General features: G+C 42.9%; 1 protein-coding gene across 1 annotated transcript in view; it reads left to right on the top strand.

The window, feature by feature from the left end:
• Positions 1 to 18,836, top strand: part of TNKS2 (tankyrase 2) — a 72,290-nt gene that overhangs the window by 19,728 nt on the left and 33,726 nt on the right. The window contains exons 2-6 of the mRNA XM_075612830.1: positions 3,051 to 3,275; positions 5,252 to 5,347; positions 5,913 to 5,949; positions 6,310 to 6,385; positions 6,581 to 6,675. Coding sequence (XP_075468945.1) covers positions 3,051 to 3,275; positions 5,252 to 5,347; positions 5,913 to 5,949; positions 6,310 to 6,385; positions 6,581 to 6,675 — 529 coding nt within the window. The remainder of the gene's footprint in view (positions 1 to 3,050; positions 3,276 to 5,251; positions 5,348 to 5,912; positions 5,950 to 6,309; positions 6,386 to 6,580; positions 6,676 to 18,836) is intronic.

Raw genomic sequence — 18,836 nt, 5'->3', positions numbered from 1 at the left:
AATGTACAATTCTACAAGACCGATGCAACTACCAGATCTTTGAACTACTATAAATACTTGTAATATTATGAAAGGCAACCGTTTGTAATATAGGTATGTTGCTGTGGTGCTGCTCAAAGTTTGCCATGATAGATCTGGAGACATAATATGTGAAGGGCTCGTTTGTGCATAATACATCATCTAAACATTGGCTTGTTGCATTTTGCAGATTCCACAATACAGCTTGTACTACATGTGTTTAATGCAGCAAAAGTGAAAAACCCTATATTTATTTTAAAAATAAATCTGTTCTGTAGTATTAGAAAATACTGTCTGCATTTTAGTTAACTCCTTATGCCATTTTTTTAATATTTTTTTTTTTTAATGTACTTATCCTTTGCTAAATCAACCAATCCTTTAAAACAGGGGTGAGCAAACTTTTTATGCCAAGCCCCCCTTTTTATCCATGAAATTTCTCGCCTACTCCCCCCCGCCTGATGAAATCAAAATCACATGAAAAAAACCTTTATTAAACGGTATACAATGTAAACACAAATATGTCTAAATACTTATATATTTCAACAGCTCGCGCTTGCAAAATTAGGTTGCGTCCACGCTGCCGCTGAGAGCGATGACATCACCAACTGTCCAAGCATGAGCACTAGGTGTCCTGCATAATTTTGCAAGCACGAGCGGGGAAGTGTTTTAACTTTTTTTTTTTTTTTATTTCTGTACATTCATGGTATGATTGATATAGTGGCAGCCAACCCTTTCACTTGCAGAGGATCGCAGCGAAGCAGGTTGCCAGCGGAGGAGAGCAGGAACACAGCGCTATTGCAGGGCAGGCACTGTAAGGAGGGGCGTTTGACATCACAGTACTTGGGCGTGCTCCTCCCCCGTACCTCCGAAGCCCCCGCACCTCCGAAGCCCCCGCGCATGCGCACACACACAATCACTTGCCCGCCACCTGCACTATCCTGTTCGGCCGCCCACGCACATCTTCTTGGCCGCCCGCGCACAGCTTTTCGCCCTCCCGCGCACACCGTCTGCCGGCTGCGCACCCAGGTTTCGCCGCACGCGCCCCCCCTAAATAATCTTGTGCCCCCTCAAGGGGACACCCCCCCTCCCCAGTTTGTGCACCGCTGCATTCAATCACAACACACACACACAGACAACCAACAGACACAACACCCGCACACAACACCCGCACACAACACACACAATCACAACACACAATCGCAACCAACACAGACACAACACACACACAATCACAACACACACACTCCACACACACTCCACACACACTCCATACACACTCAATCACAACACAATCACAACACACACACAATCACAGACAAGATGCACTCAATCACAACCAACATAGACAACACACACGCACACATACACAATCACAACACACTCATATCACAACAGACACAACACACACACAGTCAATCACAAAACACACACACACATACAGACACAACACAACACATACTCAATCACAACCAACACCCACACACTGCACACATTCAATCACAACCAACACAGACACACACACACACACTCACAACACAATCACAGACAAGACGCACTCAATCACAACCAACACCCACACGCACACATACTCAATCACAACACACACAGACACAACACACTATCACAACACACATTACAGACAAGACACACTCAATCACAACCAACACAGACAACACGACACACATACACACACGCGCACACACACACACTTTCATCTGAGGGGGGGAGAGAGTACTAAGCCTGCTCCGGTCCCCCCATGTGCTGCTGAAAACTGGGGTGGGTAACAGACAGGAGGAGGAGGGCTTGTCTGTGTGCAGGGAAGGCCCCACCCCCGCTGCAGGCAGACAGCACAGATAAGCAGAAGCACGGCACTTTGCCGCGTGTGCACAGCATCTGCTGCCCCCAGGTTTCCCCGCACACAGCCTGCGCCCCCCCTAAGTAATCTTGCCACCCAGTTTACGCACCCCTGATTTAGAAAGTCATATCCCCTTCCACTTTTGAATCAGGCTCTTCCCTTTGGCAATGAATATGTAAATACAACCGCAATCACCAAATGTAAGTGTCTCAGATGGAAAAAAGTGACTGGTGCTAGAAGGGTTAGTAATGGTATTAACAGTTTTGATCAAAAAGAGATTTTGATCAGAAAGGCAACCCTCTATAAACAGCACTCAAATCATTTCTAATATACTGGTGGACATAGTAAATGGTCCTGCAGAAATGCTGCACAAACTGGTAAGTATTCCAGAATCACCGCGGAAATCAAAAATAATAACATTTTATTACGTCTATATTGACTTTAAAAACACAGATACAGTATTAAAAATCCCCATATTGGTGTGGCAAAAATGAATAGTTATGATCATAAGATAATATAATCGGTTAGTCCATTACACTATTCATAAACATCCAGACAAAATATTATTGCATAAGAGCGTAACAAAGGAGATAGGCTGATATTGTATCAGGGAGTGTGGTGTTACTGTATAGGTATTTGTATATAGTATATAGAGGATTGAGTAGTATATAAACAAGAGATATTGGTAAAGAATCTTTGTGATAATTGAAGTAGCAGCTTGGATACCCCTTAAAAAAGTGTGTTGCTATCTACTAATTAATTCTCATGTGTGTAGACTGAGAGATGGATTCACTGCATGCATATAAATATTCTACAGAATAGCAACATATATACACACTTTTCTTCCCTTTGGCAACAAAGTATCACAACTAGATATGTTGCTGTATTCCAAACAGCTTTGAAAGCTGTGACAATGTGTTACACTTAGTAATATAATGTTATATCAGCTGCAGCACAAAGTTAGAAGGTGGCTATTTCACATTCGGGATTTTTTTCATATTTATAACATGAGCATGAAATGATTGCCAGCTCGGGTAAGACTGTAGAATTCTACATTGGCACATGCTTTACATATACAAATACGAAAACAGGGGGGAGGGGGGTAGGGAATGTAGTATTGCTGTTTCATAGAGCCTACCCCAAATCACAAAATATTAAACGTGTTGTTTTTTTTTAGGATTTGGTCGAAAGGATGTAGTGGAATATTTGCTGCAAAGTGGGGCCAACGTCCATGCCCGTGATGATGGTGGTCTCATTTCTCTGCATAACGCCTGTTCCTTTGGCCATGCTGAAGTTGTCAATCTCCTCTTGAGGCACGGTGCTGATCCAAATGCCCGTGACAATTGGAACTATACCCCTCTGCATGAAGCTGGCATCAAAGGCAAAATAGATGTTTGCATTGGTATGTATATTTAAGTTTTATTCCTACACTTTATATAGATAAAGCACCATGTGTGTTAATTTCATGCCATAATAGAAAATATCCTTCTAGAACAAACACTGGCAAAACTACAGGTTGTTAAGCTTCTCTAATTGTAGATTTGATATATAGATAGATCTATAGATAGATATACCTATCTATCTATAGATATATCTATCTATCTATAGATATATCTATCTATAGATATATCTATCTATAGATATAGATAGATATAGATATATATAGATATATCTATCTATAGATATATATATCTATAGACATCTCTAGCAAATGGAAATATAACTGTATGCTCATTTCCATGTCTTAGGCAGGTCTGCAACCCCACCTTTCACCATTATCACACAGCACTTCCACTTCAGCAAGGGATTCTGGGAAATTACATGCAAATGAGCACACAGTGCCTATATATATATATATATATATATATATATATATATATATATATATATATCTCTATCTTTTTTTTTTTTTAATTTAACTTTACAATTCATATGGTAAAGGGAAAAGCACAAAAATATATTTTGTATATATGTATAAGAAGTTATGAGTAGGTGCAGTTAGTCCAAGGAGTCCCGGTCTCACAAAAGTTATATGTTCCTGCGAGGTAGCTACAGAGCTTTTCCAATTAGCATGACATTGTTAGTTTTATTTATGGTAGACTTGTTTGGGGCCTCGTCTGTTTCCAGTTGCTTGCTATGGAACATTTGGTAGCCGTAAGAATGTGAGAATAATATTTTGTCCATTTTTGTTATGTTTGGAATACCCATACTTACATTTACAAGGACCACACAAGGGTCTTGAGGAATTTTTTTGTTTTTTTTTGTTCTCAAATGATCGTGGATATTTGATCCCAGGTCTGGGAGATTATTGTACAATTCCACCAAATATGTAACATAGAACCTACTTAATATATGCGCACATCATTCTGTTTCAGAATGATGTATCTGTAAACCATGGTGGAATAGACAATACAAATCTAGTATAATTGGTGTTCCTGCCCCAAGGTGCAGGACCTGTTGAGACAGGTGAAGTCCTTGATATAGCGGATCCTGGGTTCAGAGGTTCCCATGGACTTTTGGTTGTTTCTTCTAAACAAACCACTCCACGAACACACATGGGCTACAAATAAACTAATTACCCATATTACCACTGCGACAAGATGCGTCATTGCGAGTCTATGGAAGCTGGACAAACTTCCACCAATTCTGTCTATTAGAAACAAGCTGTGGTTTAGATGTATGATGGGGAAAACTGACAAGCTTCCTAAACAACATATACCACAATTTCCAGAAAGTCTGGCTTCCCTGGATAGCTCACACAGGTAGTCCACATATAGATCTGGATTCTCTGAGTCTATTACCCCCGTGTCCAACTAGTCTCACTATCCCTCCATAGAAAGCCCAGGTGTTACCCCGGCGCCCCCCTACAGAACACCTATTATGTCCTATCTGTATTTATTTAAGGCCCTCAGACCGGCTCCTTATTCCAGTCGGAGAAGCTGCCACACGATATTCATACCCACCACTCGACCTTAAAACTGTATAAAGTAATACAAATTGTTGATTCACCATGATCCTGTTCCACCCCCTCCCCCCTCCAACCTCCCACCCCTAATTCCCCTTTTTCTTTTATGTACCCACTCCCCCCCCCCATCTCCCCTAATACCCGCCTCTCCTAATACCCGCTCTTGAATGTTTTATTTTCTGTATACAGTATTTCTGCTTGAAAACCCAATAAACACTTTGTTGTGGGGAAAAAAATAATCTAGTATATGATTCCATTCAAATGATCTATTCTGTCCTCTGATTATTTATTATAACATGAGCAGGTATTTTAAGAAATGTGTTATATGCAGAAACTCACTATCTCATGATTCACCGAAATAATTATGGTGTTGCTATAATTGTGCTCATTGAAGACTTTCCCTGTTTTTAAAGTTCTCCTTCAGCATGGGGCGGATCCAACTATCCGTAATACAGACAGTAGGACAGCTTTGGATTTATCAGACCCATCAGCAAAAATAGTGCTGACAGGTAACTTTTATCTCTGTTTGTACTTATTTAGTTTATTTAGTTTTGATCTGCTTATTTCACAGTTGATTGCTGCCACATATTGAGCCTTTGATGTAACATACCTTGTTTATTCTAAGAAACTTTTGGTACAAGTTTTAAAGTATCATATCTTATTTGACTACTTTTCAGTCACCTAACAGTATGTTCAAGAGACATGTTCTCTTAGCCACATAAATGAACACTATTCTACAAGGGCACCTCCAAGGTCGTATGTATGTTCTGCATTTGTTATTGGTTATTAAGGGGTTTAATGTAATGCCTTGCAAATATGTTTTGTTTTAGGTCTCCATGTATTTTAACTCCTTCATACTTGCATATTTTACTTTATAGCTGACAGAGCAGCTATAGGGTAAAAACACAGGTGAACCTGTTTTGAATTCCAATGTTAGCTGTTCTTGTGCCCTTGGGCAACATCACATAAGAAAAAATATTTGTTATTCTACTATATTAAATCAGAAAATGAATTGTGTATGAGATCCTGGAAAAACGTTTTTTGTTTGACCATACTTTTTTCCGATTTTCACAGGTGAATACAAGAAAGATGAGCTACTGGAATGTGCTAGGTATGTGGTTGCAAATCTTTAGGGGGAAATTGTGACATTGCCAAAACAGAAAAACTTTTATAATCCAAGTGTTTCTAATTGTTAATATCAGACCCCCTCATTTACATTCACTTGAATGAATTTGTTTAAGATTAGACGTTTATTGTGGAGTATAAACTTTGAACTTTGATGTAGATGGAATAATGTATTACAAATGTTTGCAAAAATATTATGTTTAGTAAAAGTTTACCATAGTACAGTACAACTACGTTTTTTCACTAGTCCATTTAATGCAGCAAATAGCATACATCCCCTGTACCGTATCTGGTTTACCTTCTGTACTATGTTTCTGAGATTTGTTGTTTTATACTTTCTTTTTAGGAGTGGTAATGAGGAGAAAATGATGACTCTTCTAACACCCTTAAACGTTAACTGTCATGCAAGTGATGGCAGAAAGGTAATAATTTGCAGACAACAGAATAATAATTTATTTAGATGTGAACTCTGCAGTGGCTTGCAATACTGTGGCATTTTGTACTCTGAGATTTACTCAGTGTAGTCAACAAGTTTTTTCTGCTGGATTGCCCTACCCTCTCTGACTATTAACAAACTGATTGTTGAATAATTTCTTTGTTGCTTTTTATTTCTGCAGTCGACTCCTCTTCACTTAGCAGCAGGTTATAACCGTGTCAAAGTTGTACAATTGTTACTTCAACATGGAGCAGATGTGCACGCTAAAGATAAAGGGTATGGTGGTTTTGTTATTTGTATTATATATTAAGACTTTTAATATTTTAACTTTAAAGTGCACTAGTGGTATGGTTTCTTTAATCTCGTCAAAGACCAATAATAATTTGGTTTTAAATGAGTATGAAAGACTGGACCTGTAAGTTTCCAATTACTGTATATGGGTCTTATGGATTTCTAGTAATTTTAGCTTCATGCAGTCGAAGACAAAATGCCAAGATGAGTCTGATTTTTCAGATTTCTAGAACATTGTAGGATGCTGTGCTTAAAGTATAGGCGCTGTTGCTTTGATTACATGCTAATCGTCTTTAAAAAGAAACAGCATCCCACAGAGCTGAGTGTACGAGTTAACTGTTTTACTGCTGCTATTGCAGCATTGTCCAGAAATTATAATTTTTTTGAATAGTTAGGTTTAATTACTGTATCCTGTTGTATAGAGATTCAGAAGCAACAATCTTTAAAACTCCTTTTGTATCTGTTGCATCCCATACTTCTAAATTGTGCCCTATCTGCAAAGTGGTTGTGAAGGCAACCATGGTGTTCAATAGGCTTTTTCACTGTAGTGAAATAGCAATTTTTCCATTAGTTATAAATGCAGAAGATGTAAGAACTCAGTTTTTCCTCCCCCCATGTGATAAAACTGATATCCATATAATTTAAAAATGGTTCACACTTGGAGTATTTTTATTGTAATCAGCAGATTTTTTGACAACATAAACCTGTATCATGGGAGTAATTATAATTTAAGTTGTCTGGGAATATTTTTAGTATACCAACTTATGAATGGGTTTAATAAAGTTGTCTTAGGGAAACTCCTCGGGTACAATACATATTGTAGGATGTGTTTGCAGTTTTTCTACTTTTTCTCCAGTGCTATATATTTCTGCACATATTATGCATCAGCTCATCTGAAGAACCCACATTATTACCAATGTCACCTTCATCTTCTCCAAATTCCACTGGGTGATGCCCTGAAACAGACATGTCAGCAGTCACAACCTCTTCTCTTTGTTTAGTTACTATGGTATAGAGGCGACCAACTTTATTCTAACTCGGCTAGTTCCGCGAATTTCAGAATATCCCGGTGATGTTCGGTTTTGTATCGTTTTCGCCCGGAGTGTATTGCGTTATTTTCCCGGCTGTGATTTAAGCATTTTATTCCCGCTGGCTGCAATACTGCAATGCCGTGTAAAAACGCATGGGGGCGTTTGCGAGCTGTTGTTTTTGAAGCCGTTCCCTATAACCCCTAACATATAGTACTGTACACATACAGTACTGTATATGCACATCAATGATACTATGGGCCGGCGGGGGCGAGATGTGTTTGCAGCAGAGAGAGAGATCCGCTGCTCTCTCTGCGCAAACATCGGCACATTAAAAATTATTTAAAATACATTTTTATTCATAGTGTAGATGTGCAGGGGGTCTCGGGAGCTGAACCGCGTTGTTTTCAGGTCCGGGGACCCCCTGCTTCCCGAGATACAGACCCCTTTATGAGGTGCCGGTAGCCCTCTGCATTTAAAGGTCCCGATCATGTGACCGCGGCCTGTAAACCAAGCAGAGGGATACCGGCACCCCCTAAAGGGGCCTGTATCTCGGGGAGCAGGGGGCCCCGGACCTAAAACCACAGCGGTTCAGCTCCGGAGACCCTCTGCACATCTACAGTATAAATAAAACACACACATCAATAAAGAATCGTTCCTTACCTTTGCGGCTATGTGCTATGGTAATGAAGCAGCATTTCTGTATTTTTAATAATATTGTACAGTGAGCAGGGGGTTCCCTGAGCCAGAAATCAAAGCTCAGGGGGCCCCCTGCTCATGCACAATATTGCACAACATACAGAAATGCTGCTTCATTACCATAGCTGATAGCCGCTAAGGCAATGAAGGGTTAAGGCAGAATAGCATGTTTATTGGGGACATTTGCCCCCAATAAACATTTCAATAAACAACATACAGTACACCCCCTGTGTATTTAAAATACATAAACAATAAATACATTAAATACATATTTTTAATGTGTGTGTTAAACCTCCCTGCCTTGACTGTAATCTATGTAAGACCCCCTCCCCCTATTGTGTCTGTTAAACTTCCCTGCCTTGACTAATCTGTGTAAGGCCCCCTCCCCCTATTGTGTCGGTTAAATCTCCCTGGCCTGTGTTTCTGTGAGTGCAGTGTATGTAAATGTGGGGAGGGGGAGGGGGATCCCGTGTAAATATAATGCAGCGCCTCACTGCCAATGGCCCACCCCGTGAGGCCTAACCACACCCACTACCCACCTGCTCATGGCCCCTCCGCTGCTGCAAAACAGAGACAAAAATTAAAACATCCAATGTAATGTCCCCTATCCCCTTAATCACCATAGCGGTTATTAACCGCTACAGTCATTAAGGGGTTAACCCACCCTCACCCACCACTCGGGACGCCTACATACCCTCCCACACTAACCCCCCACCCCTTCAGGCCTAACCACCCTCACCCACTACCCACAAGGGAGGCCTACCCACATACCGTTGGGGAAACCCCCTCCCACCCCCAGTACCCACAATAAAAACAATACACAGGCCCACAATAAACATCATTATATTTATTAAATACATTACCCACCCCCTGTGCCCCCCCATAAATACAAGATTTATCCTTTTACAAACAGGGTTCATAACGCAGCCCCACGTGAGTCCCCGGTGGGCTGGCGGGGCACTTGACAGACCTACAGGGTACCAGCAGCCCTTTTCAAACAGGTTCTGGAGGCCTGCTGGTGGGTCCCGCCAGCACCATGGCCCCCAGGTGGTCTCCTTGGGTCACCGTGGGCCACAATTGGGTCCCCACGGTAGGCCCGCGGATGTCTGGGAGCCCCGGGTCAGACCCACAGGTGTCTGCGGGGCCTCGGGTGGTTCCCACGGGGGTCTGGGGAACTCACGAGTGCTCACTACGGGTCCGCGGTGCCCCCACAGAAGTGGGACCACACATCATCATCCCCGCACCTACGGGTCGGCGGTGCCCCCACAGAAGTGGGACCACACAGCTTCATCCCCGCAGACTGCAGGTCGGCGGTGCCCCCACAGATGTGAGGCCACCGCTTCATCCCCACATGTGTCACCCATGGAACCACCAGCCTGATACCCGTGGGATACCCGAGGAGATCCACAGGTGGTCTCCAGAGGTCCCACGCAGAACCACGGAACAAACCCTGAATGTAAAAAAAATAAACCTGGCCTATACATTCAATACATACACCCCCCCCCCCCCAACACCTACAGTACAATAATGTGCAAAATAACTATTATCCAGATATGGATAATAGATTAATTGCCCATTATTAAAAACATTAACTAGCATATTCAAATAAATAAAGTACTACTGACCTCATCAATAAGAAGTCTCCATCGCCAGCGACATCCTTGTCTTGCCCACAAAATACATAGCAAATACAAAGCCAATACATTGCAAGTACATTCAGATATCAATTAACCCCTTAAACACCTTATCAGATAATAACCGCAAAGGTAATTAAGGGGTTAAGCCACACTGGCCCAATACCCACCTTTCACCCATGAATTTGTACAGTGGCTTCATCATGCAACTATATATACAGTATATACAGTGTATATATTATCCATATATATATATATACACAGAGAGATAGATATATACAGTATATACACACACATGATGAACCAATATACAAATAAATGTAGAAGGGTTATCAAAACCATACTGTACTACAAATAACACTTCTCCATACAGACACACTACATTACAATGAATTTGCTTTAATAATCCTAACTGATCTTACAATCTAAATCATCAAATGCCAATGAAAAACCTCACATTCCAATCAATACATTGCAATTACATTGTATAAATGATGCATAAAATCTATGCACCATATACATTCTGCAAATGAATGTTAACAATATCATTGCAAGCAAAATACAAATACCTCCAAACAAGTAAACTATTTTAACCAATCAAGTAAACAAAAATCAATTAGCAATCATTATTTACATCCCTAAACAATTTACAGTCCATCCCGAACAATGAAACAATTAACTAATTCACGTCTGGAGCAGAACAATTTAGCATGTGAAAAAATATAAGTACCAACCAGAATACAAACTTTAAAACCAAGGCTAGCCCTGAACACCATACAATATCAACAATTACATCTATCTAATTTTAAAATACTTTAAACACCCAATAAAGCATAGCAGCATAGACAAATTAATTTAAAACACATCAAATCAAGCTTTTAAAACAACATCATTTCTTACCCTGTATGTATATACACTCTAGACATATATACATACATACATACATACAGTGGCAAGAAATGACATACCACAAAAAAAAAAATACACATGTTGAAAAAGCTTTAAAAAAAATTAACAAGTTAAATAAAATACATTTCTTTAGTTCACTTACCATTACTTGGCCCCACCGACTCCCGTTGCGCAGCTTACTCACGAACCAATCCACCAGGCACAGGAACCCATAAAATAAAAAACCATAAAAAAATAAACATTAAACTAAAAATCCAAATCAATCCACGGGTCTTCTAATTGTAATCCATCTTCATCTGTATTCTTCTTTCTTCTATCTTCCGGGCGGGTTCTTCTTCCCGCCTTCGGCCACACCCTTGTCTTTTTTCTTCTCCGGAGGTCCTTCCTCCGCGGCATCTGGCTTCAAAATGAGACGACATAGGCTTTTAAAGTCCTATGACGTCACATTTTCGTCATGGTTCCCACGGTCCTGATTGGGCCGTGAAAACCATGTGTTTTGGCCGATAAAAATAAAAATGATGACGTCACTTAAAGGCAATGAAAGCACAGCCAATCAGAATGGCTTTGCTTCAATTGCCTTTAAGATGACGTCATTAAAAGAAACATGGCCGTCCACAAATGGTACAGTAGCCAATCAGAGCGGGGGAACTCCATCCCTACTCTGATTGGCTCTAGTATACCATGTGACAGAGGCTTGGGGGAGAAAGGATGTGACGTCAATGAAAACCTGTCACATGGTACTAGAGCCAATCAGAGCCTGGGAACTCCATCCCTACTCTGATGGTATATCATTTCTTGCCACTGTATGTATGTATGTATGTATATATGTCTAGAGAGATATATATACATACAGGGTAAGAAATGATGTTGTTTTAAAAGCTTGATTTGATGTGTTTTAAATTAATTTGTCTATGCTGCTATGCTTTATTGGGTGTTTAAAGTATTTTAAAATTAGATAGATGTAATTGTTGATATTGTATGGTGTTCAGGGCTAGCCTTGGTTTTAAAGTTTGTATTCTGGTTGGTACTTATATTTTTTCACATGCTAAATTGTTCTGCTCCAGGCGTGAATTAGTTAATTGTTTCATTGTTCGGGATGGACTGTCAATTGTTTAGGGATGTAAATAATGATTGCTAATTGATTTTTGTTTACTTGATTGGTTAAAATAGTTTACTTGTTTGGAGGTACAGCTAAACCCCGTTATAACGCGGTGCTCGGGGTCCACCCCGAGTCCACCGCGTTAGTAACGGGGTCGCGCTAATTAAAAAAAAAAAATGGCCGCCGCGCTCCTGATCGGGTGTGAGGAGGGAAGGAAGTTAAATAAATAAATAATTTTTTTTTAAAAATGGCGGCGATTCATCCGTCCTCCCTCTCAGCCCCCTGGTTTTGCACATGTCTGTGTCCTCCCAGCGTGTGTGTGTGTGCGTGCATGTGTGAGAGAGAGAGAGACAGAGTGTGTGTGTGTGTGTGTGTGTGTGTGTGTGTGTGTGTGTGTGTGTGTGTGTGTGTGTGTGTGTGTGTGTGTGTGTGTGATGGTGAGAAGGGGTGGGCAGGGTGAGGAGACACTAATCTCTCTCAGGCTTTAATGCAGGGTCCCCTACCTGTTCGTCATCACCGCTACGCCCAGCATCAGAGCCGCTGTGTGGGGTCAGGGAGGGTGTGACAGATACCAGCACCTCGCACAGCCTGCGGGACTTGGGTTAGCTGCAGCTCCGGTCACTGAGTCCTGGTGAGCGGCGGGAAGGAGGGAGAGGGGTGGGGAGGAGAGGCTGGGAGAGGGTCCCGGAGCGCGAGGCTCCCCCTCCCCGGCCGGGTCCACCACGCCCGGCTCTGACTCACCTCCGCCCACCCTGCACTGCAAATCATCCGGGCAGGAGGAGTTGCCATAGAGACAAAGGGGGGTAAAGGATGCAAGCCACGCCCACTTACCTCCTCCTATATGGCACCAATGACTGCAGAACAAGCATCCCACATCCGGGCACTCTTACTGCCTGGCCCCATTCAGTCGCCCCGCCCACAGCCCTCTTCTTGTCAATCAAGCCGTCCGCTCTCCGCCCCCTGCGGGTGATGTCATTATTCCAACCTCCACCGGGCTGGTGGTCTGCTGACATGTGAAAAACGGGCTGGTGGGCTGCTGACATGTGAAAAACGGGCTGGTGGGCTGCTGACATGTGAGAGGAGGGGTGGGGTGGGCTGCTGACATGTGAGACGGGGGGTGGGGTGGGCTGCTGACATGTGAGAGGGGGGGGGTGGGCTGCTGACATGTGAGGGGGGGGGTGGGCTGCTGACATGTGAGTGTATTGTGAGAGCTGTGTGCAGTAAGTGTGAGCAATGAGCAGTGTCTGTGCAGTGTGTGTCAGTGTGTGTCAGTGTGAGCAGTGTGTGTGCAGTGTGTGTCAGTGTGAGCAGTGTGCAGTGTGTGTCAGTGTGAGCAATGAGCAGTGTGTCAGTGTGTGCAGTGTGAGCAATGAGCAGTGTCTGTGCAGTGTGTGTCAGTGTGTGCAGTGTGAGCAATGAGCAGTGTCTGTGCAGTGTGTGTCAGTGTGAGCAGTGTGTGTGCAGTGTGTCAGTGTGAGCAGTGTGCAGTGTGTGTCAGTGTGAGCAATGAGCAGTGTATCAGTGTGTGCAGTGTCTGTGCAGTGTGTGTCAGTGTGAGCAGTATGTGAGCAGTGTGCAGTGTGTGTCAGTGTGAGCAATGAACAGTGTGTCAGTGTGTGCAGTGTGAGCAATGAGGAGTGTGTGTGCAGTGTACAGTGTGTGTGCAGTGTGTGCAGTGTGAGCAATGAGCAGTGTGTGTGCAGTGTGAGCAATGAGCAGTGTGTGTGCAGTGTGTCAGTGTGAGCAATGAGCAGTGTGTGTGCAGTGTGTCAGTGTGTGCAGTGTGAGCAATGAGCAGTGTGTGTGCAGTGTGTCAGTGTGTGCAGTGTGAGCAATGAGCAGTGTGTGTGCAGTGTCAGTGTGTGCAGTGTGCAGTGTGTGTGCAGTGTGTCAGTGTGTGCAGTTTGAGCGATGAGCAGTGTGTGTGCAGTGTGCAGTGTGCAGTGTGTGTGCAGTGTGTCAGTGTGTGCAGTGTGAGCAATGAGCAGTGTGTGTGCAGTGTGTGTGTAGTGTGTGTGTAGTGTGTGTGCAGTGTGAGCAATGTGCAGTGTGCAGTGTGTGTGCAGTGTGTGTGCAGTGTGTCAGTGTGTGTGCAGTGTGTCAGTGTGTGTGCAGTGTGTCAGTGTGTGTGAAGTGTGTCAGTGTGTGAGCAATGAGCAGTGTGTGTGCAGTGTGCAGTGTGTGTGCAGTGTGGCAGTGTGAGCAATGAGCAGTGTGTGTGCAGTGTGTGCAGTGTGTGCAGTGTGCAAAAAAAAAAATGTAAAAAAAAAAATTTTTTTTAATTTTTTTTTTTTTTTTTAAAACGGGAGCCACGGGAAAACCGCGTTATAACCGAATCGCGGTATAACGAGGCGCGTTATAACGGGGTTTAGCTGTATTTGTATTTTGCTTGCAATGATATTGTTAACATTCATTTGCAGAATGTATATGGTGCATAGATTTTATGCATCATTTATACAATGTAAATGCAATGTATTGATTGGAATGTGAGGTTTTTCATTGACATTTGATGATTTAGATTGTAAGATCAGTTAGGATTATTAAAGCAAATTCATTGTAATGTAGTGTGTCTGTATGGAGAAGTGTTATTTGTAGTACAGTATGGTTTTGATAACCCTTCTACATTTATTTGTATATTGGTTCATCATGTGTGTATATACTGTGTGTGTGTATATATATATATATATATATATATATACTGTATATATATACTGTGTATATATATATATATATACTGTATATATAGTTGCATGATGAAGCCACTGTACAAATTCATGGGTGAAGGGTGGGTATCGGGCCAGTGTGGCTTAACCCCTTAATTACCTTTGCGGTTATTATCTGATAAGGTGTTTAAGGGGTTAATTGATATCTGAATGTACTTGCAATGTATTGGCTTTGTATTTGCTATGTATTTTGTGGGCAAGACAAGGATGTCGCTGGCGACGGAGACGTCTTATTGATGAGGTCAGTAGTACTTTATTTATTTGAATATGCTAGTTAATGTTTTTAATAATGGGCAATTAATCTATTATCCATATCTGGATAATAGTTATTTTGCACATTATTGTACTGTAGGTGGTGGTGGGGGGGGGTGTATGTATTGAATGTATAGGCCAGGTTTATTTTTTTTTACATTCAGGGTTTGTTCCGTGGTTCTGCGTGGGACCTCTGGAGACCACCTGTGGATCTCCTCGGGTATCCCACGGGTATCAGGCTGGTGGTTCCACGGGTGACACATGCGGGGATGAAGCGGTGGCCTCACATCTGTGGGGGCACCGCCGACCCGTTGTCTGCGGGGATGAAGCTGTGTGGTCCCACTTCTGTGGGGGCACCGCGGACCCGTAGTGAGCACTCGTGAGTTCCCCAGACCCCCGTGGGAACCACCCGAGGCCCCGCAGACACCTGTGGGTCTGACCCGGGGCTCCCAGATTTCCGCGGGCCTACCGTGGGGACCCAATTGTGGCCCACGGTGACCCAAGGAGACCACCTGGGGGCCATGGTGCTGGCGGGATCCACCAGCAGGCCTCCAGAACCTGTTTGAAAAGGGCTGCTGGTACCCTGTAGGTCTGTCAGGTGCCCTGCCAGCCCACCGGGGACTCGCGTGGGGCTGCGTTATGAACCCTGTTTGTAAAAGGATAAATCTTGTATTTATGGGGGGGCACAGGGGGTGGGTAATGTATTTAATAAATATAATGATGTTTATTGTGGGCCTGTGTATTGTTTTTATTGTGGGTACTGGGGTTGGGGGGGGTTTCCCCAACGGTATGTGGGTAAGCCACCCTTGTGGGTAGTGGGTGAGGGTGGTTAGGTCTGACTGGGTGGGGGGTTAGTGTGGGAGGGTATGTAGGCGTCCCGAGTGGTGGGTGAGGGTGGGTTAACCCCTTAATGACTGTAGCGGTTAATAACCGCTATGGTGATTAAGGGGTTAGGGGACATTACATTGGATGTTTTAATTTTTGTCTCTGTTTTGCAGCAGCGGAGGGGCCATGGGCAGGTGGGTAGTGGGTAGTGGGTGTGGGTGTGGGTGTGGTTAGGCCTCACGGGGTGGGCAATTGGCAGTGAGGCGCTGCATTATATTTACACGGAATCCCCCTCCCCACATTTACATACACTGCACTCACAGAAACACAGGCCAGGGATATTTAACCGACACAATAGGGGGAGAGGGCCTTACACAGATTAGTCAAGGCAGGGAAGTTTAACAGACACAATAGGGGGAGGGGTCTTACACAGATTACAGTCAAGGCAGGGAGGTTTAACACACACATTAAAATATGTATTTAATGTATTTATTGTTTATGTATTTTAAATACACAGGGGGTGTACTGTATGTTGTTTATTGCAATGTTTATTGAGGGCAAATGTCCCCAATAAACATGCTATTCTGCCTTAACCCTTCATTGCCTTAGCGGCTATCAGCTATGGTAATGAAGCAGCATTTCTGTATTTTTAATAATATTTTGCAGGAGCAGGGGGCCCCCTGAGCTTTGATTTCTGGCTCAGGGAACCCCCTGCTCACTGTACAATATTATTAAAAATACAGAAATTCTGCTTCATTACCATAGCACATAGCCGCAAAGGTAAGGAACGATTCTTTATTGATGTGTGTGTTTTATTTATACTGTAGATGTGCAGAGGGTCTCCGGAGCTGAACCGCTGTGGTTTTAGGTCCGGGGCCCCCTGCTCCCCGAGATACAGGCCCTTTTAGGGGGTGCCGGTATCCCTCTGCTTGGTTTACAGGCCGCGGTCACGTGATCGGGACCTTTAAATGCAGAGGGATACCGGCACCTCATAAAGGGGTCTGTATCTCGGGAAGCAGGGGGTCCCCGGACCTGAAACCAACGCGGTTCTGCTCCCGAGACCCCCTGCACATCTACACTATGAATAAAAATGTATTTTAAATAATTTTTAATGTGCCGATGTTTGCGCAGAGAGAGCAGCGGATCTCTCTCTGCTGCAAACACATCTCGCCCCCGCCGGCCCATAGTATCATTGATGTGCATATACAGTACTGTATGTGTACAGTACTATATGTTAGGGGTTATAGGGGTTGTTGTTATACAGTATATATATATATATATATATATATATATATATATATATATATATATATATATATATATATATATATATATATATATACTGCATTACAATTCATGAATTTATGCCATCTGGTGGACACGCGAAGCATTGCAGCCTATTAAATCCTGAGCCATTATCAATTAACACATCAACAGCGCGTCAGCCGGGCATGACCCGTGGCTGGGAACGCAAAAGGAATGCGGCATGCTCCTGGTGAACAGCGTCGCATTCCAGGAACAAGCCAGGGACAAACCGGTGATTTGTTAGAATAAAGTCTGCCGCAGCAGTATCTCTTAGTGTGTGTGTGTGTGTGTATTGGAGCATAATTGTATGGTACATGTTTAAGGCATGAAGTGCTCATGAGCAAAAATCAATTATTTTCACATAATTATACATTGTTGATGTCTTGCTAAACTTACTGTAACAGTAAGAAGTCAATAGATCTTTTATTGTGAAAGTGAAAAAAAACTGCAGAGAACACATCTATATTGAGAAGTTGCATCATGCGGTCCCTCTGGAGCTTAAAAATGTAGCTCTGTTTAGCCTACTAATTTCTTGAATCGTATATTTTTGCTTGCTTTATATCGGCATGTCTTATCTTTTTTTACTCTTGCATGGTAATTCTATTAAGATGATCCACGTGATGAGGCACCCCATCTGTTTATTAGTTATCTTCATTAAAGCTTCTACAATGCTGGTTAAAACATTTTAAATTACAGGGACCGTATCCACAAATTTAAAATCTTTTTTTTTTTTTTTAAAAGCAGGTAATGCAAAATTATTCAGTACACTAACATCGCATCATTTGTTTTTCCCATGTGGAACCATCCAAAATTCAGTCTGCGACACATCTACATACATAGCACCATGGTTGAACGGGTGAGCGCTTGCCTACGTTCTATTCCATGAAGCCCCTTTGCTATGGAAGTAGTGGTGTCAGTAGCCATTGCTGAATTTGCAAGTTATAACCCTTTTGGGTGCCCCTTAACGTACTGTAGCTACTACATAATGGGGTCTGACACTCCAGGGACCTCATGACGTGGTAACTACATCATCATTTATTTGCAAATTTTCTAGTTGGAGTCACCGTGGCCATATGATCGTGAAGTCCCGGTGGGGCTGTGGCACGCAAAGGGTTAAAACCTTGCTGAACATTTAAGTTTGAGTGGCAGTCTCGTCCCCCCCGCCCCCCTTCCCCTTTTTTTAATCCCTATTTATTTATTTTAACGGCATTGGGCAGCTATTTGAATTCCCTTTAAAAACATGGAAGTAATGTCAGTAACTTCACCAGTATTTTAGGAGCTGGAAGGTCTGGGAGCGGAAAATAGCACGTTTCAACTCGGATGGGGCCCTCGCTTCCCATACTCTTGGAATATTATTTAAATTCGAAAGGGAAGACTTATATGGTTTAAAAAAGTTTTTGTTTTTTTTGGCTTGCTGTTTTTCATGGTGCTAAATTAGTTTGTCCATTCCTTAAGCAGGGGTGCGCAAAGTTTTCCCCCTGTGCCCCCTGCCTGCTCTCCTCCCCTGCACGCATCCCCCCGGCTCCGACGTCAAACAAAGTGACGTCACATGACGTTTACCATGGTGACGCGTCGCCGAAGTCCAGGTAGGAGAAGTTAGAGAGGCCTCGCGTGGTCCCCCGGCATTTAATTGAAATGCCTTGGGGGAGAGCGCCGGACCTCTGTAACCACC

This window comes from Ascaphus truei, chromosome 8, assembly GCF_040206685.1.
Source record: "Ascaphus truei isolate aAscTru1 chromosome 8, aAscTru1.hap1, whole genome shotgun sequence".
In the NCBI taxonomy this organism is placed as follows: domain Eukaryota; kingdom Metazoa; phylum Chordata; class Amphibia; order Anura; family Ascaphidae; genus Ascaphus; species Ascaphus truei.
Note: the sequence above shows the minus strand (reverse complement) of the source record. Positions and strands in the feature narration are given on the sequence as shown.